We start from the raw sequence: 20,357 nt of genomic DNA, 5'->3' as shown, positions 1-20,357 counted from the left end.
GTGATCACAGTGAAGCTGACCATAGTGTTTCCTGTGCCCCCCATAACAGGAGCTTTCCCTCCGCCGAAAGGCCAGAAGGAGGCTGTCTCCCGGGCGATGACCCTTGACCCTGTGCAGCTCTGCTTCATCCAATTCCTGGCCTTCGCCTCGGGCTACCTGTGGTACAGCGTCCTGCAGTACTTCTACTGCCGTTTGTTCTGAGTGCACTGAGGAGGATGGCGGTTTTAAGGAGGTTCTTTAAAGTGAACCGGATCCTGTTGGCACTGTTCCTGGATCAGCCGATAGCGCACCCTCCCCAGTACCATCCTTCCTCCCTACGATGGATTGAATGTACATTTTGCAAAAAGCAGGAGGGACTGGAAACAAAAAAAGATTATGTTGGAGTCTTTTTTCCCCTCCTGGATACATGAATACCTACACACACGGACGGACGGACGGATGGACAAACACACACATGATTGACTGAAGCCCCTAATTTTGAACATGAATCGTGTTTACGCACTAACTTATTGGATACACACCTGCGCCAATCTAGGTGATGGTCTCTCATTTCTCTCACACACTTTTTCTGTTTACACACGTCCTCGTACACTTCAACTGAACTCACCCACACGCCCAGACCCACACGCCCAGTTTTACTCTCAGATCAAGAATGAGGCTCAGGACTACAACTGAAATTGTTCTCAAGTGGACTCTCTCCCTGGTCTTTAGGTGTAATTTTACAGTGTGTGTTTGTGCATTGTCTGCCCTCATACCCCCCCCCCCCTCTTTTTGGACTTCTCTCCAGGACTGTTGATTAGATGGTTGGGCCCACATTACAGAGAGAGGGGGCTGTTGTATGTACCCGATCAGAGACTACCACTTCTGACCCCTCTCTTATGGCCTTCATTGCACTAAAAGGATCCATACTGCCCCCTACCCCACCACCCACTCCAGGAAATATTCCTGAACGGTAGCTGTTTGTTTTTTATTTAGTTGATTTTCATTTGCCCCGCCCTCTAACCATCCCCTCTCCCCCTAACAACGACCATTGCATTTGTTATCGTCGTTGGTGTTGTCGTAGACCACCTACCTTGTCGTCTTCGAGACTTTACTTTACTATGTGTCTGTCCAAGACTGTATTCTGAGCTGACTGACTGAAGGGGAATCTTCTTGTTTACACTGGCGGCCCCCTGTCTGGGCCTAAAGGGAAGCTGGCAACGATGTCAGGCTCTTGTTAAGACTGTTTCCACAACGTGGGGTGGTTCCGGAACCCGGTGGGGGGGCAGTGCCCAAATGCTGATGACGAAACACTGATGGCACATTGGGACAGCACTCTGATCCGACCCCCCCTCCCTGAAAAATAACTCCCTTAACACCCGTGATGATGCAGATTCTCAACATCCCCTGCCCTCACTAGTACACACACACACACACACAGATATGGTGCAGCTACACAGAGCAGAGTGGATCTCTGCCCATATAGGACTGTCTCAGTGAGCCAAACTGAAAAAGGCGGACAAAGCTGAATTTCTCCCCATTGGACTCCATAGTTTTACAAATATTTAAGCCATATGCTTAGTGTCATGGGGTGGGGAATGACATAAGAAAAATATACTTTTTATAGGCGGAGCTACCCTAATGCTCGGCATTCTAAAATTTAAATTTTGGCTTACAAACTCGTAGGTGTCATTACTGTAAATTTACAGCGTAACCTGCCTAAGTGAGTGTGTGTGGTTGACTTTTTCCTCCCCTCTTTTTAATATATATATATAATTATAATGATGTCGCACTGATCTGCGATATCCGAGTTGTGGCGGCAAATCACTCTTAGTGGTCAGTTATTATTTCATTTTTAAATTACTTGAACTTTTGTCCTTATGCCATGAGTATATTTAATCTTGTAAATAACGAAGCTGAGGAAGAAATTCATTGTTGTGAGTGACTGCAACCGATGTTATCTCTCTCTCTTGGTCCGACTATTTCTTATTTGTTTTTAGTTTTGAAATATCATGAATGTTTAAAAAACAACAAAAAAATGATAAAAATAGTTTCGACCTGTCACTTCTGTGTTACTACCCTGTTCCTTGACCTTTGGTTTGACCTCTGGCATGGATGTTATTTTATGTGTGCTTCATGAACCCGGAGAGCTCGGCCAGGCTCTCAGCTCCTGCACTGTCACAATGCTCAGTGATACACATATGGCCCTGTTGGGATACGTTAGCAATGCATCCTTTCCTTCCTACCTTGAAGAAATCGCAGATCTGAACTGGTTGGATTAGTGTAAGAAACAGGGTGGTTACCTCGTCTACACCTATCCAATCTCTTATCGATATGTGCTTACCTCAGCAAAACAAGGAAGGAAGGATGCCTTTCTGAAGTATTAGAACAGGGACAGAGGCCCAGGTTTGAACCAAATCATAGCCCCTCCACCTAAAGACACTGATGGATTCCTAGGTCCAAAAAATATAGGTTAAGACAACATAATAATTCTATGCAGTGTTTGAAAATAAACAAATGAATTGGACCAGCCCCATTGTTAACTACTAGCACCGTTGCTAACTAGCAACGCTGGTCCCATTTTTGCAAAGAGTTATGGGATATTAGAATCCCGTTGTCTTAATCTTTTGTCATCTTCAACCTAGGCTAATTCCAACGTGTAGATCTTAAAGGGACTTGATTGGTGTATGCAGTATTGCAAATCTCCTATCTAGACTATTATTGGGCTTGGTGGAGATATTGCCATCTTACTGATCTCCATCGAGCCTTTGTAAATCTTATGGTGGTACCAAGATAGTGTCTAGTGGTAGGGCATCAAATGTTTTATTTGAAACGTAAAAATAAAGAATTCCAAATCACTCTTCACGTTGTAGGGGAATTCAGTCACGGCCCAGCAATGATGCAGCAGTTCTGTCCCATAATTGTTATTATTACCATGGTTTTTAATGGAGCAAAAGCCACACAGAAGAATTTACAAATTGGTTGGAACAGCCAAAATCATGATGTTTAAGTAATTCAAACGGAATGGACTGTAGTCGTCACCTCCGAAAGCGTGGAAATACTGTACAGTAACAGAGGCTGTGTATGAAATGCAGAGGGCTGGCTGGTTCGGGAGAGAGTCCATTTGGAGATGGGCCTTCAATTTGTAGGTGTCATCTTCATGCCGGTCCCGTGAGATTGCCCTTCAATGTGAGAGAGTGACAGAAAAATGTAGTGTATCTCCAAAGAAAGGCAGGGGGAAATAAGATTATTTTCCTAGATATGGTTTTAGGAAGAAGAAAAAAATACTATGTTAGGAATTTTAACAAACAATACTAGAAACTGTCATTTTCCATTTTGTACTCCTCCCTTTCTTCCTAGCTACACAGCCATTTTACCACACAAAGAACTTGTGCTGGAATAAACTGATGGTCATGAAGATCCTGAAAGCTTGTCTGGTTTTTCCTCTGCCTCGTGTACTTAGTGTTTGATGTGCTACACAACTGTTGGTTATTGATGTGTGTGACACGCTTCAAAAGGTGTCTGTGCACTTCCCTTCACTTTTAAGATGACACACTTAAACTCCTAATTTGAGTTTATGTTCAAACGTCCATACATTTTAATTGGAGACATTCTCTCTCTGATATATTGGAAATGTAGACGGTGAATTAAAGTATGTCACTGTCATAGAATGTGTGATCTGAACTCATAGTACAGTACATAATGAAACATGAGAAATGTTTTCAAGAAGGCCCACCCCCTAATTTGAAAATAAGGGAAAAAATCCTATTAATAGCGCAGCATTACAACATTTGTCAATCAAACACCATTCAAATCTTGTATTTTAAATGCATGGGTAAGCAAGCCCCTGTTTTCCACACCTAAAAACAGCACAATAAATAAGTATTGAATTGTGATTGATGGTGATGTGATTGCTTCTGCCAGGTTTGTTGTCATGCGAACTTCCTCATTCTCTATTGACTTGGGCACTGAATGTGACACCGCTGCAGAGCGGTCTCCAGGTACAGTAACTAAAGCCTGTGTTTGCTTTGGCCTGTGGCTGTTGTTTAACAGTGGCTTCTTTCATTTGGCCACCGAGAGCCAATGGTTTACATTACAGATTCTCTTTCAGCTGTGAAACGGAGGTCGTGTTCAGCCGGAAGAAGACGCTTCGAAGCGAGGTGGGAGGTACTACTTAAACTCATCCAATAAGATCATAGATGTTCCTTTTCTGTTCCAAAAATATTTTGCTACAGTGTGCCAGACTGAACACAGCACATGTTTGAGGAAGTTAATCAATGTCATCATGTTTCCTCCTGGGGTGTAACCAGTGAGGTGAAACGTTACAGGACATTGCAGATAAAATGTAATGAATAGAGCTGACACAATCTCCAATTCTGAAAGGCAGAATATCATACCTGTTCTACAAAATACATTTCTATCTGAACATTTTGTAACATTATACCCTTCTGAACAGACCCCTGCTCTTCAGGATAATACAGATAAAACAGTAGGCCTATAGAGCCCCACAGTGGAGGTGTAATAATACAGATAAAACAGTAGGCCTATAGAGCCCCACAGTGGAGGTGTGATAATACAGATAAAGCAGTAGGCCTATAGAGCCCCACAGTGGAGGTGTAATAATACAGATAAAAGAGTAGGCCCATAGAGCCCCACAGTGGAGGTGTAATAATACAGATAAAACAGTAGGCCCATAGAGCCCCACAGTAGAGGTGTAATAATACAGATAAAACAGTAGGCCTATAGAGCCCCACAGTAGAGGTGTAATAATACAGATAAAACAGTAGGCCTATAGAGCCCCGCAGTAGAGGTGTAATAATACAGATAAAACAGTAGGCCTATAGAGCCCCACAGTGGAGGTGTAATAATACAGATAAAACAGTAGGCCTATAGAGCCCCACAGTGGAGGTGTAATAATACAGATAAAGCAGTAGGCCTATAGAGCCCCGCAGTAGAGGTGTAATAATACAGATAAAACAGTAGGCCTATAGAGCCCCACAGTAGAGGTGTAATAATACAGATAAAACAGTAGGCCCATAGAGCCCCACAGTAGAGGTGTAATAATACAGATAAAACAGTAGGCCCGCCCCAGCTGTTAAGGGTAGGTAACAACACATCCGCCACGCTGATCCTCAACACGGGGGCCCCTCAGGGGTGCGTGCTCAGTCTTCTCCTGTACTCCTTGTTCACTCATGACTGCACGGCCAGGCACAACTCCAACACCATCATTAAGTTTGCTGATGACACAACAGTGATCACCGACAACGATGAGACAACCTATTGGGTCAGAGACCTGACCGTATGGTGCAAGGACAACAACCTCTCCCTCAACGTCATCAAGACAAAGGAGATGGTTGTGGACTACACGAAAAGGAGGACAGGGCACGTCCCAATTCTCGTCGACGGGGCTGTAGTGGTGCAGGCTGAGAGCGTCAAGTTCCTTGGTGTCCACATCACCAACAAACTAACATGGTCTAAGCACACAAAGACAGTTGTGAAGAGGGCACGACGAAACCTATTCCCCCTCAGGAGACTGAAAAGATTAGGCATGGGTCCTCAGCTCCTCAAAAGGTTTTACAGCTGCACTATTGAGAGCATCCTGACGGGTTGCATCACTGCCTGGTATGGCAACTGCTCTGCCTCCAACTGCAAGGCACTACAGAGGGTAGTGTGTACGGCCCAGTACATCACCGGGCCAAACTTCCTGCCATCCAGGACCTCTATACCAGGCAGTGTCAGAGGAAGGACCAAAAAATGGCTACCCAGCCTATTTGCTATTATCATCTATGCATGGCCATTTTAATAACCCGACCTGCATGTACATAATTACCTCGACACCATTGACTCTGAACCGGTACCCCTGTATATAGCACCACTATTGTTATTTACTGCTGCTCTTTAATTATTTGTTTTCTTCTCTTACTTTTTTTAATTGTTTTTTTTGTTGTATTTTCTTAAAACTGTATTTTTGGTTTAGGGCTTGTACGTAATCATTTCACTGTAAGGTCTACACCTGTATTCGGCGCATTGACAAATTTGATTTGATTTGAAGCGGGGAACGAGAGAGTGGGCAGCCTGGCATGTCATCCAATAGCAGCTGGAGTGATGGTGGAAGGGAGGCGAGGAGATGATCTTGGGTCAGTTTTGCATTCCCCCCCACTAATGGTGAAGGTTAGATTTAGGGTAAGGAAATCCTAGATCTGTACCTATAGGGGAAACTTTACCCCGTACCTGATGTGAATAACATCTTCATGCTTGTGTGACACTTTTGAATGTGGGTCAAAAGGTAAATAAAGGCCACTGTCTTCCAGTCGTCTCTGCCTCCCACTAGCACAGCAGACGGGAGGATAGGGCGACACCGTGTTCTAGCTAGCTTGATAGTTCGCGACAGCATCTGCTAACTAGCTTACTAGTTAGCTAGCACACGGTGTCACCCCCACCTGCTGTGTATCGGAGTCCTCCTTAGGACTAGCTGGCTAAGCTAGTAAACAGTGTCCTTCGTTCCTGCCTGCCAAACACCAATCCTCACCGTCGTTAACAGAACTACAGGAAAGCAGTGCCCAACAGGTGGGGGCAAAGGACACCGTGTACCGGTATACGTTTAGCTAGCTACCATTGTCGCCCCCGCTCCTTCTGTGGGGGTTATTGGTTCCTACATATGCAGGAATGCCCACATTCAGAAACGCCTTGAATTGGGGGCTGCAATTGCACCCTTATAGCTCCTCGGGGTTCCATTTCTCAGCTGCTCTGGTCTGGTTGATGAATGTTGTGGTTCGTGGCATCTCCCCTTGAGTCCGCAAACACTAAAACTGCTTCTGTGGCGGGGGAAGGCCAGGGTGACCTGCGAGGGGGACAGAAATAACCATGAGGGGAAGCAGGCATATGAATACTGTAGTCACCGGCTCCCCCAACCGTCGCTAATCTGCCATCCTCACTTAAATTACTCCTGTGTGTGACGCCAGCTGACACCAGAGAACCACCAACTCTTCCATGAGGCACGTGTGCTGTACACACACATACACAAGCAGATACACATACACATTTACACACATACAGTCACACACACGTGCAGATACACATTCAGACAGGCAGATACACACAAATTTACCCACACACAAGATGAACAAAAAAAGACTATAAAATAAATAAATAATTTACTGAGCTATATTGTATGCTCAAAAAAAAGGGAAATTATTTTATACTATTACAATTGCTCAGAGAGAGATTTTGTTTAACAAGTAAGATATTTTTTCTAAGAAATGTAGGGGTCAAAATGATTGACACTCCTGTTTTCAATACCTTACCGTGCCAAGATAACGGCACTGAGCCTTTTTCTAAAAGTTTTTATGATTTGGAGAACACATTGGGAGGGATCTTAAACCATTCCTCCATACAGAAGATTCCTTAAAGATCCTTGATATCCTTTGTCTGCGCTTATGGACTGCCCACTTCAATTCAAACCACAGGTTTTCAATGGGTTTTAGCCCGGAGACTGGGATGACCATTGCAAAATGGTTAATTGTGGCAAATTAACAATTTCTTTGTGGATTTTGATGTGCGCTTGGGGCTATTGTCTTGCTGGAAGATCCGCTTGCAGCCAAGGTTTCAGAGGCAGAGGCAACCAGGTTTTGGGCTAAAATGTCCTGGTACTGGGTAAGGGCCCCAGAACCAGGGGAAGCAAAATAGCCCCAAAACATCAAAGATCCCCACCATGTTTTACAGTACATTTCAATGCCAAACCCACCACAGATGTGTGTGGCTCAAGAGCTCTATTTTCATGTCATCCAACAAATGTTAACGCCAGGAGTTTGCTAAACAGCATTGTCACTTGGATTGGAGCCGGTGCTTTGGTCAGATGACATGAAAATAGAGCTCTTTGACCACACACACCAGTGGTGGGTTTGACGTCTAAATGAGAATGCAATCATTTCCGACCCCACTGTACACACACAAGACCTAGAGACCCGTCTCGAGTCTCAGGGGAACTGCAAGGTGGCATCCCCTGTGTCTCTCCCTCCCAGCTGCTGGTCCTCAGAAGGATGGGTGACACCTAGTGTGGCCTCCCAAGGGCCCCTAGCGCCCTCCAATGGTCTCTGTTGTTTTGGTTGTCAACTTCACACTCAGCACCCCACCACTCCTGGCTGGCTTACAGACAGAGGGAAACTGGTTCCACAATAGCTGTTCTGTAGGAAATTACCTTTGTGGTGACAGACTGACTGTTTCTCACCACACCCCGAGCCCTGCCGTGTCCTCCTGACGTGCGTGGGTCAGCAACTTGTGACAAGAGAGGCGAGTGACACAGGGGTAATTCGAACACGCCTGTCACCGCAATAACCCCTAGCGGGACTCTGCAGAGGTTTTTTTTGATCACATGACTCCGCTGAGGATGGATACCGTGTTTGCTGGAACTCAATTCCTGTTAGCCTCCCCTGTGTGCATGACAGGGCGCCATGGAAACAGCCCTAGTGTCAGTGACCTTTTTGGGACTAGTACATGCACAAACATAATTGGAATTAGAAATTGTTGCTGCAAACTAGCCTCTCTATGTGGACCCCTGTTGTTCACAGAGAGCATCACAACAGGCAAGATGCTTGGTGATATGATGGCAATGATGAGATCATGAACACTGACAAGTTCAGGGCCATGTTCATTAGGCACCAAACAGAAAAAAATGATCTGAAACAGGGAATGAATACCTGAACTTGTAAAATAAGAAACGTTTGTTTTTGTTCTTTATTGAAAAGCATTTTGCCACAGTGTGCAGTAATGAATACGACCCAGGTAAAAGGCTATTGATATCCACGGGTGAAGTGTGATGTCTCTGTATCGAGTTTCAACCACATAGTAATTAAAACGCTCTGCAGATTTCATGGCTGCCTTTCATCTAGCCTTGCTGGCCCACCTAACCTTACACCCAGTCCATTGAATGGGAAGGATAATTTTCTAGTACAAACTGCAAACAACCTCCCTGACAATGCAGGCAGTAAATCAATGAGTTGTTCTGTTGTGGGGTATCATCACATTCTAATGTAGCCTTTGCTATGTGAGGTCAACTGCTAACAATTTCTATCACACTGCTCTCCTAACATTGATTTATAGTGCAGAGTGATATTCATATTCAGCATTGCTCTGGGACCATGTACAGACAGAGAACTCGGTCTGGCTGCCCAATGTTGTTTCACAACGACAAGCTAAGCAGCAGAAAATTATTCAAGCCAATTAGCCATATGTAAAAACATCCAAGAGGGCTGTCTGTCTCTTGATGTCCACTAGACTGACAGAAGACGTTTGTTGTTACAATCTTAAAGATGAAAATACTATACAAATATAGTTCACAAAAGTCATGATATTTTTGATTGACACTGGAAAATATAGACCTAGTCAATATATTATTAGATTTGTGGCACCAGGCATTATTCTATTCTGTTCAAATCAAATTGTATTGGTCACATACACGTGATTAGCAGATGTTATTGGGGGTGTAGCAAAATGCTTGTGCTTCTAGCTCTGACAGTGCATCTAACAAGTAATATCTAACAAATTACACAACATATACCCAATACACACAAATCTAAGTAGGAATGAATGAAGACTATATACATATGGACAAGCAATGTCAGAGCGGAACAGACTAAGATACAGTAGAATAGTATAGAATACGGTATATACATATGAGATGAGTAATGCAAGATATGTAAACATTATTAAGTGAGTGAGATACCATAGAATAGTATAGAAAATAGTATATACATATGAGATGAGTAATGCCAGATATGTAAACATTATCAAAGTGGATAGTGTTCCATTCCTTAAAGTGGCCAATGAGTTATAGTCTATGCCTATAGGCAGCATGTCTGATGACCTTGAGATAGAAGCTGTTTTTCAGTCTCTCGGTCCCAGCTTTGATACACCTGTACTGACCTCGCCTTCTGGATGATAGCGGGGTGAACAGGTAGTGGCTCGGGTGGTTGATGTCCTTGATGATCTTTTTGGCCTTCCTCGGACATCGGGTGCTGTAGGTGTCCTGGAGGGCGGGTAGTTTGCCCCCGGTGATGCGTTGGGCAGACTGCACCACCCTCTGGAGAGCCTTGCGGTTGCGGGCGGTGCAGTTGCCATACCAGGTGGTGATACAGCCCGGCAGGATGCTTTCAATTGTGCATCTGTAAAAGTTTGGGAGGGTTTAGGTGACAAGCCAAATTTCTTTAGCCTCCTGGGGTTGAAGAGGCTCTGTTGCGCCTTCTTCACCACACTGTCTGTGTGGGTGGTCAATTTCAGTTTGTCAGTGATGTGTATGCCAAGGAACTTGAAGCTTTTCACCTTCTCCACTGTGGTCCAGTCAATGTAGATAGGGGGGTGCACCCTCTGCTGTTTCCTGAAGTCCACGATCATCTCCTTTGTCTTGTTGACGTTGAGTGAGAGGTTGTTTTCCAGGCACCACACTCCCAGAGCCCTCACCTCCTCCATGTTGGCTGTCTCATCATCGTTGGTAATGTTCTATTCGGTTCTGTTATACTCTATTATGTTCTGTTTTGTTCTATTCTAACTTGCATAGATGGACAAGGTGTACTTTGATATAATAGTTATCAATGTGTGGCACCACTCGGGCAATTACTTGTTGTTATTTGCATGGAGGTGGTACCCTTGGGGGAGAATAAAAGTACAGTTTGCTTTTACTGCCACCTTGTGGTGAGATTATATCACACAGAGTAGCGTAATCAGTAAGGAAGATTTTAGATTTATACATTGGGTTCTGTGATCTTTTTAAAAAAATTACATGAGTACACTTTAATTTTGACATGCATATCAATTTAAAAGATTCCTCTTCTTTAAAACACCCGCGCCAGATCTTGCGGGTGTCAGATGCTTAGCAACCTGCAGGCTGTATCTTAATTCCAGCCAATCAGACTATTCTGAATGCGGACCAACCACATTGAATAATTCAGGCACCAATTTTAAACCGTCATTTACACAAATCACTGTAATTTATAAATAAGTGATCGAAGATATATTGCCAGCAATTACATTTGCTAACATTATTTAAGGAAAGAAAACGTACAAAATATTTCCATTGCCAGAGTAAAGTTGTTGCTCTCCTTCGCTGAACACCTGCAACTAGCTACGTGAGCCAAGTACAGTACAGTAACGTTACAGTAAGCTACAGTAGCTACCTTGGATGCAAACTTTGCATTTAGCTAGCTAGCTTCGCCAAAATGCCATCTCGTGTTGACGATTATAAGGTGTTGTATACCATAGGATCGGGGTCTTATGGCAAATGTCAGAAAATACGGAGGAAATCTGATGGGAAGGTAAGTGTTTTGCTTTTTACAGCGTGCACTGTACTGTACCTAGCTCGCTAACGTTAGAAGCTAGCAAATGTAACGTAGCTACAGTAACGTTAGTGAATTTATTATATAAATGTATATTTTTTGTTTATTTTTATTTTTCGATATGTATACTTTGACAATGTAAGTAATAATGAAATTGTCATGTCAATAAAGTCAATTTAATTTAATTGAATATATGGTTCGACTTTGTGTAGCTAACGTTATGCTTACTAGCTAACTTTAGCTAGCTAGTTAACGTTAAGTTAACTAGCGTAATAAACTCAACTCCATTGAGTTCACCAAGTAAGCCACCAGGCCAGGTACGTTAGCTTCTGGGCTCTTGAGCCAAAAAGGGGTTCCAAAAATGACCTCAATAAACAGAAAGGGGCACACCAGACCTCCCGATATCTATGAACAAAACTAAATCATAAGCTATGTTGTTTACCTACAACTGTGGATTTGGTGTCATATAGCTAACGTTATGTATGTGAACCATACAGCATTTGAAGTAAAACAAGTAGCTGGTTAGTACCTAGCCTTTAATGTATATGTTTATTTGCCATCTTTAAAGTATGTTCCCAACATCAAGCATTTTATTCCATGCATTTCCTGTGAAACCTTAGAAATTAAATAACATTTGGCCAATCAATAAATGCTTAGTTTTGTGGTGTTTGGGTTTCATCATAGATTCTAGTTTGGAAGGCGCTGGACTACGGCACAATGGCTGAGAACGAGAAGCAAATGCTGGTGTCCGAGGTCAACCTCCTCCGTGAACTGACGCATCCAAACATTGTGAGATATTATGACCGCATCATAGATCGGACCAACACTACACTGTACATCGTTATGGAGCACTGCAAAGGCGGCGACCTCTCCAGCCTCATCACCAGATGCATCAAAGAAAGGTGTGTGTGTGTTTGTGCTGTCGTGTTTACCTTGATTTCCTTGTCCATCCATGTATACAGTGCATTCCTAAATTATTCAGACCCCTTCCCCTTTTCCACATTTTGTTATGTTACAGCCTTCTTCTAAAATGTATTAAATGAATTTTTTTACTCATCAATCTACACAGAATAACCCATAATGACAAATCGAAAACAGGTTTTTAGAATTTTTGTAGTAAAATGCAAATGTAGTAAAAATAAATAAATGCCTTATTTGCATAAGTATTCAGACCCTTTGCTATGAGACTTGAAATTGAGCTCAGGTGCATCCTGTTTCCATTGATCATCCTTGAGATGTTTCCACAGCTTGATTAGTGTCCACCTGTTGTAAATTCAATTGATTGGACATGATTTGGAAAGGCACACACCTGTCTATATAAGGTCCCACCTTTGACAATGTATGTCAGAGCAAAAACCAAGCCTTGAGGTCAAAGGAATTGTCGGTAGAGCTCCGAGACAGGATTGTGTCGAGGGACAGATCTGCAGCATTGAAGGTCCCCAAGAGCACAGTAGCCTCCATCATTCTTAAATGACTTCCTAGAGCTGGCCACCAGGCTAAACTGAGCAATCGGGGGAGAAGGTCAGGGAGGTGACCAAGAACCCCATGGTCACTCTGACAGAGCTCCAGAGTTCCTCTGTGGAGATAGGAGAACCTTCCAGAAGGACAACCATCTCTGCAGCATTCCACCAATCAGGCCTTTATGATAGTGGCCAGACGAGAGCCACTCCTCAGTAAAAGGCACATGACAGCACTCTTGGAGTTTGCCAAAAGGAATCAAAAGAACTCTCAGATCATGAGAAACAAGATTTTCCGGTCTGATGAAACCAAGATTGAACTCTTTGGCCTGAATGTTAAGCGTCACGTCTGGAGGAAACCTGGCACCATCCCTATGGTGAAGCATGGTGGTAGCAGCATCGTGCTGTGGGGATGTATTTCAGGGACTGGGAGACTTGTCAGGATCAAGGGAAAGATAAATGATGCAAAGTACAGAGAGCTTCTTGATGAAAACCTGCTCCAGAACGCTCAGGACCTCAGACTGGGGCGAAGGTTCACCTTCCAATAGGACAACAACCCTTAGCACACAGCAAGACAACGCAGGAGAGTCTCTGAATGTCCTTGAGTGAACCAGCCAGAGCCTGGACTTGAACCAGATCAAACATCTCAGGAGAGACCTGAAAATAGCTATGCAGTGACGCTCCCCATCCACCTGACAGAACTTGAGAGGATCTGCAGAGAAGAATGGGAGAAACTCCCCTAATACAGGTGTGCCAAGCTTGTAGCGTCATACCAACTAATACTCTAGGCTGTAATCGCTGCCAAAGGTGCTTCAACAAAGTACTGAGTAAAGGGTCTAAATACTTATATAAATGTGATATTTCCGATTTTTATAAATTTGCAAACATTTTTTACATTTATTTTTTACTGTTTTTTTGCTTTGGCATTGTGTGTAGATTGATGAGGGGGGAAAACGACGTAATCCATTTTAGAATACGGCTGTAATGTAACAAAATGTGGAAACGGTCAAGGGGTCTGAATACTTTCCGAATGCACTGTACATACAGTGGGGCAAAAAAGTGTTTAGTCAGCCACCAATTGTGCAAGTTCTCCCACTTAAAAAGATGAGAGAGGCCTGTAATTTTCATCATAGGTACACTTCAACTATGACAGATAAAATGAGAAAACAAATCCCGAAAATCACATTGTAGGATTTTTAATGAATTTATTTGCAAATTATGGTGGAAAATAAGTATTTGGTCACCTACAAACAAGCAAGATTTCTGGCTCTCACAGACCTGTAACTTCTTCTTTAAGAGGCTCCTCTGTCCTCCACTCGTTACCTGTATTAATGGCACCTGTTTTAACTTGTTATCAGTATAAAAGACACCAGTCCACAACCTCAAACGTCACACTCCAAACTCCACTATGGCCAAGACCAAAGAGCTGTCAAAGTACACCAGAAACAAGATTGTAGACCTGCACCAGGCTGGGAAGACTGAATCTGCAATAGGTAAGCAGCTTGGTTTGAAGAAATCAACTGTGGGAGCAATTATTAGGAAATGGAAGACATACAAGACCACTGATAATCGCCCTCGATCTGGGTCTCCACGCAAGATCTCACTCCGTGGGGTCAAAATGATCACAAGAACGGTGCGCAAAAATCCCAGAACCACACGGGGGGACCTAGTGAATGACCTGCAGAGAGCTGGGACCAAAGTAACAAAGCCTACCATCAGTAACACACTACGCCGCCAGGGACTCAAATCATGCAGTGCCAGATGTGTCCCCCTGCTTAAGCCAGTACATGTCCGGGCCCGTCTGAAGTTTGCTAGAGAGCATTTGGATGATCCAAAAGAAGATTGGGAGAATGTCATATGGTCAGATGAACTCAAAATATAACTTTTTGGTAAAAACTCAACTCGTCGTGTTTGGAGGACAAAGAATGCTGAGTTGCATCCAAAGAACACCATACCTATTGTGAAGCATGGGGGTGGAAACATCATGATTTGGGGCTGTTTTTCTGCAAAGGGACCAGGATGACTGATCCGTGTAAAGGAAAGAATGAATGGGGCCATGTATCGTGAGATTTTGAGTGAAAACCTCCTTCCATCAGCAAGGGCATTGAATATGAAACGTGGCTGGGTCTTTCAGCATGACAATGATCCCAAACACACCGCCCGGGCAACGAAGGAGTGGCTTCGTAAGAAGCATTTCAAGGTCCTGGAGTGGCCTAGCCAGTCTCCAGATCTCAACCCCATAGAAAATCTTTGGAGGGAGTTAAAAGTCCGTGTTGCCCAGCAACAGCCCCAAAACATCACTGCTCTAGAGGTGATCTGCATGGAGGAATGGGCCATAATTCCAGCAACAGTGTGTGAAAACCTTGTGAAGACTTACAGAAAACGTTTGACCTCTGTCATTGCCAACAAAGGGTATATAACAAAGTATTGAGATAAACTTTTGTTATTGACCAAATACTTATTTTCCACCATAATTTGCAAATAAATTCATGAAAAATCCTACAATGTGATTTTCAGGATTTTTTTTCTTTCTCATTTTGTCTGTCATAGTTGAAGTGGGAGAACTTGCACAATTTGTGGCTGACTAAATACTTTTTTGCCCCACTGTATATCCAATGGCCATCCCTCTCTGACACCTAGGTAGCGAACTGTGGATACCCACCCTTTGTGGGTGTTGAACACTGGCCTCCCAGCCTGTAGGCAAACTCTGAGGGTTGTCATGACTAAAAGGAATAATACAAATTGCGTTTGGCATGTTCAAGGTAAGCGTGTTGTTTGGCAACTCTGTGCATGTTGTGTTCCTGCTGGCCAGGCGTTACTTGGAGGAGGAATTCATCATGCGAGTCATGGCACAGCTCACTCTTGCACTGAAGGAGTGCCATCGCCGGAGCGATGGTGGGGCCACAGTGCTGCACAGAGATCTCAAGCCCGCCAATATCTTCCTGGATGTCAAGCAAAATGTCAAGCTCGGTGACTTTGGTCTCGCAAGAATCCTGAACCATGACACCAGTTTCGCTAAGACTTTTGTCGGAACCCCTTACTACATGTCGCCTGTGAGTCAATAGCAAAAGCAAAGGCTTTGGGAATTGGGAATCCTATGATTCCAGATACTCTGGTTTTCTTTCTTTTTTAAACACATTTATTGGATTTGGGTAAATTATAAAGTAGTTTGACAACTATTTGAAAGCATTTAAATTATATCAAACTCAATCGTTTATCTTTTCCATTGATGAAGACATGGTGTCTCATGGTTTGGTGGAGAATGCAAAATGGGTCAACTTTGAGCACCTATTTCCTGAATGTTTTGACATTCAGGTCCAAAATGTAATTTTCTGACCACTTCTTCCATGGACAAACATGTATGGAAATGTATATTTAAATCAAAAGGGAGGCTGTCAAAAATTCATATGGATTTGCCCATTTTCAAACAGGACAATCAACATAATTGGTACAGAAAAATACAACACCCCCTCCCTCCCACCCCATACTCAAGTGTTCTAATCAATCTGTCCATGTGTGGACAATTCCATATTTTACAGGAACAAATTAATTGCATGTCCTACAACGAGAAATCGGATATCTGGTCCCTGGGATGCTTGTTGTATGAACTCTGTGCCTTATCGTAAGTTACCTTACCGGTCATCTATATTCTTACTAAATATCCCTCAGTCAATGCCTTCGACTACAGTCTGACGCATGTTTCTTCCATCAAGTCCTCCTTTCACAGCTTATAACCAAAAAGAGCTGGCAGAGAAGATCCGAGAGGGGAAGTTCAGGAGGATCCCCTACCGGTACTCAGAGGAGCTGAACACACTCCTGTCCAGAATGCTCCATTTAAAGGTTTGGAATATGTTTCACGGCACTGAAAATCTCCATCTAAAGTTCAAGTCATCTTGTGAGCAACGCCTCACTGCAGCATACCTGTTGAGGAGATTATTATTTGTCTCCATCGTCAAGCACATTATTATGCTCAAAATACAATTTCAATGTCAAGAGACTTTAATCCTTCCTGCCCACCATTCTACTCTTTGTTGATTTGGCTGTTGTTGTGCCTCGTTGCCAGGACTACCTGAGGCCCTCGGTGGAGTCCATTCTCCAGAGCAGCCTGTTGGTGGACGTGGTCGCCGATGAGCAGAGGAGGATGCAGGCGCGCAACTGGAGGAGTTCGGCTAATCCAGAGAACCCAAAGCCAGCCGGGTCTTCAACCTCCCCGACCGCTGCGGCGCTGAAGCTCAAGGAGCAATTGCTGCGGGAGAGGGAGAAGGCCCTAAAGGAGTGCGAGGAGAGGCTGGAGCGTGAGTGTTTACCCTTATCACGATTAAGCTTAATTTTGTTCTTAATTGAAATTTCAATTCACTTAAGTTGACTGAATTGAAAACTGATTCAACCCCAACCCTGGTCCCTATAATGTCAGAGTCACAGATGAGACCCCTCTGGTTTTGGAACACGGATGTTCTTTTAATCAGTGTTGCTTGGTGTGGACTGCTGAAACATCTATAATGATTGTTGTTTGTATTCAATGTGTCACTGGCTATGCTACTGAGTGTATACAGTATAGACTGAATTGTTTGTAATCTGTGGAATTGTTATGCTGTAACTCTGTTGAATTAGGTTTTCATTGTAAATAAGAATTTGTTCTTAACTGACTTGCCTAGTTAAATAAAAATATATATATATTCCTCCTACAGAGCGGGAGCAGGAGCTTTGTGTTCACGAGAGACTATCGAATGAGAAACTTGCCAGGTAAAACAAAGCTCCCTTGGATCACTTCACTTGAAATGCAGAAAACTGCTGTTTTAATGTCACATTAGACTAAATGCTAAGGCTTTAGTCCTCCAAGATGTGTTAATGCTACTTTCCTTCACGCTTTGCTGTCATAATCGCATTCCTTGCTATAAAACTGCAAGAGGGTTGGCTATACTCTATTTTGACTCCCAACAATTTATTTTCATTTCAGAGCGGAAAGTTTGTTGAAGAGCTGCAACCTGGTAAAACAGCAGAAGACCCTGCCACCACTCTATTCCAATGACATGGGTATGGGTGTCAAGCGAAAAACCAGGAAAAGGGAGGATACGTGATTTTGCTTCTTTATTGAAGTTGAACAATATGATATAGGGTAGCCATGTTTTCAGATCAAATAAAGGGGAGGGAATACATTTAGGTCACTTTAAGACACCTGTGTTTTTCTCTGGGCAAATTACGAACTTGAGAATTGTTTTGGTAACATATTATGGGAGGGTATTTTATCTGCACATAATGTAGCGCTCAATAAAACCTTTTCAACATGTGTAACTTTTTGCCATCTTGGCCCCCTTAGATGTGGGAGAGGAGAATGTCCCCCCTGAAAAGAAGATCAGTTTTGCCAGAGACAGCAAAGAGAACCAGAGGCCTGATCAGAAGCAGAGTGAGAAGAGCCAGGAGCTGGGGCTGAAGAGGAGGCTGCAGGCAGCCAACCTGCGGACCCAGGCCCTGGAGGAGGTGGAGAGGAACTACCAGCTCAAGAGCAGGCAGATCCTAGGCATCCGCTAGCACCAGGAGAGCCTGCTGTTTAGGGCCTGATTATCAGTGTCATGTGAATGGATGTCTGAGCTACGTCCCAGAAGCTACTGGTCTCTGCTCAGTCTTTCTGACTAATAGAGAGTTTTAGAGCTACTGAAAGCTAGTGGTCACACCCTTTAGGGAAAATGTGTAGCTTTAATTTATTTGTATCATAGTGTGAGTGATAGTACTGTGATGAAATGGCTAAATATTGGACACCAAATATATGTTTTTATTGGTGTGTTTGTTTTTTCCACCTCAACATTTCAAATGTGTCGATGTTTGACTGAATTGCACTGAAGTTATGATGCTTTGTACATACTGTGGCATTAAACATATATTTCAAGGGCTGTGTTGGTACAGTATCTAGAGATGTATAAATGGGTGTCCACTCCCACATACACTGCTGGAAATATGTAAATGTTTTGCAAATATGAGTTTAGGAATTGGGAAGGGTTGGCAAATGTCGAGGCCATTGTTTTCTGTTAAAAATAGACACTGGTGACCCAACAAATGTCTGTTTCAGTGGAATTGTTATCTGATTGACATTTGTCTTTTATTGTTCCTTTGCCCTTGGCTTGTCTCCTATTCATCTCAAATGGGCATTTTGATTAGGGCTACATGATGGTCAGCTCTTGCTACCCTTTCTAAATGTTTCATTTTATGTTCTCAGCAGTTTGCAAAGAAATGTGACCATGTAAATGATTTGGGAATATAACATGTAAGGGTGAGTGCCCTCTTGTAGAGGAAGCTATGTAATCAGAGATTGATTATTGTTGAAGAATGTACATTCTCTTTATTTCTAAATGAAAGATTTACGTTACATGCAAGTGATCTCATTCTCACCTTGTAAGGTTTATCTGTTGATTGAGTACGGTTACATGCACACAATAATGCAAATTTTTGTGGATAGTCAAATTAATATAATAGTTTGATTAAAACGTTTACATGGTTTGCAAGAATAACGATTTCCCTAATAATCCTGTTTACATGGACACATCTGAAATCAGGATACCAGATGGCACTCTGACAAATGCAGAATGTCGATCAAAATAAACGTTCTAACACAGCGATCATGTTATTTTTGGAAGAATATATGATTCTGATTTCGAACATATAAAATGTGTATGTGAAAATGACTTAGACGCATACATTCAGTTCGGAACTAATTTCACTCGCACTAAAGTGATAGGCTCGCTCGGCTGTCGTTAGCATTTACGGAGATCAAAAGCACAGCTGGAACGCCGATTAAAGGTGTTTACTTGTCCTAATAATTTCCTCTAGCTATCAACTAGTAGATACAGTGCGGGTAGGCTACCTACATCAGGAGATTAATATGGATGAGAGCGATATTATTTGGATTTGTTCAACTGCAGCCAAGCATCGATCTTCATTTCACCAGAAAAAGACAAGTCGATATTTATTGGAAAGGATCATCAAACTCATTACTTTGCACATTCATCACCCTGTGAAGTTCATAATTTATTTCCTCGAGCCAAATACAGGGTTTCCAAAGCTCGGTCATGGATGCACATTTTGTTTTTCGCTACACAGGTGATTCAAATAAAGCTTTGATTGTTTTATTCCACTGTGAAGTGCAACATATTGTCGACATTTATAAAATTGTACCAGCGTTTCATGTTTCCATCAGCCCGGTCGTGACTTTTTCATGAATCAGGTGGCGCAGCAAAGCACTGTATCTCAGTGCTAGAGTCGTCACCACAGACCCAGGTTCGATCCCGGCCTGTATCACAACCGGACGTGATCGGGAGTAGCATAGGGCCGCGCACAATTGGCACAGCGTCGTCTGGGAAACGGGAGGATTTGGCAGGGGTAGGCCATCATATTTTAAATTTTTTATTTATTTCACCTTTATTGAAACAGTTAGGCTAGTTGATCTCATTTACAACTGGGACCTGGCCAAGGTAAAGCATAGCAGTGTGAACAGACAACAACACAGAGTTACACGTGGAGTAAACAATAAACAAGTCAATAACACAGTAGAAAAAAAGAGTCTAAATACATTGTGTGCAAAATGCATGAGGAGGTTGGCGAA

The 20,357-nt window shown here is 43.0% G+C and overlaps 2 protein-coding genes across 3 annotated transcripts in view; both read left to right on the top strand.

Moving 5' to 3' along the window:
- LOC110522024 (acyl-CoA:lysophosphatidylglycerol acyltransferase 1) overlaps nucleotides 1–3,407 on the top strand; it is an 85,170-nt gene extending 81,763 nt beyond the window's left edge. The window contains exon 8 of the mRNA XM_036975552.1: nucleotides 50–3,407. Within this exon, the coding sequence (XP_036831447.1) occupies nucleotides 50–201 (152 nt within the window). The 3' untranslated portion in view covers nucleotides 202–3,407. The remainder of the gene's footprint in view (nucleotides 1–49) is intronic.
- Nucleotides 3,408–10,896: 7,489 nt separating this feature from the next.
- LOC110522023 (serine/threonine-protein kinase Nek2-like) lies at nucleotides 10,897–19,539 on the top strand. Of its 2 annotated transcripts, none has more exons than XM_036975550.1 (9): nucleotides 10,897–11,285; nucleotides 11,991–12,208; nucleotides 15,576–15,816; nucleotides 16,303–16,385; nucleotides 16,477–16,603; nucleotides 16,827–17,058; nucleotides 17,452–17,506; nucleotides 17,721–17,797; nucleotides 18,081–19,539. In XM_036975550.1, the coding sequence occupies exons 1-9, from the start codon at nucleotides 11,190–11,192 to the stop codon at nucleotides 18,290–18,292; spliced, it is 1,341 nt and encodes a 446-aa protein (XP_036831445.1). In that variant the 5' UTR covers nucleotides 10,897–11,189; the 3' UTR covers nucleotides 18,293–19,539. The 2 variants fall into 2 exon arrangements, with proteins under 2 accessions (XP_036831445.1, XP_036831446.1); XM_036975551.1 differs by having other exon boundaries at nucleotides 17,721–17,751; nucleotides 18,081–18,341.
- Nucleotides 19,540–20,357: the final 818 nt, after the last annotated feature.

This window comes from Oncorhynchus mykiss, chromosome 4, assembly GCF_013265735.2.
Source record: "Oncorhynchus mykiss isolate Arlee chromosome 4, USDA_OmykA_1.1, whole genome shotgun sequence".
In the NCBI taxonomy this organism is placed as follows: Eukaryota; Metazoa; Chordata; class Actinopteri; order Salmoniformes; family Salmonidae; genus Oncorhynchus; species Oncorhynchus mykiss.
Note: the sequence above shows the minus strand (reverse complement) of the source record. Positions and strands in the feature narration are given on the sequence as shown.

Bases quoted from the DNA above. Each gene is read 5' to 3' on its own strand.
- LOC110522023 (XM_036975550.1), top strand. From the start codon at position 11,190: ATGCCATCTCGTGTTGACGATTATAAGGTGTTGTATACCATAGGATCG. The intron at 11,286-11,990 runs GTAAGTGTTTTG...GTTTCATCATAG, and splicing joins GGAGGAAATCTGATGGGAAG to ATTCTAGTTTGGAAGGCGCT. The intron at 12,209-15,575 runs GTGTGTGTGTGT...CCTGCTGGCCAG, and splicing joins ACCAGATGCATCAAAGAAAG to GCGTTACTTGGAGGAGGAAT.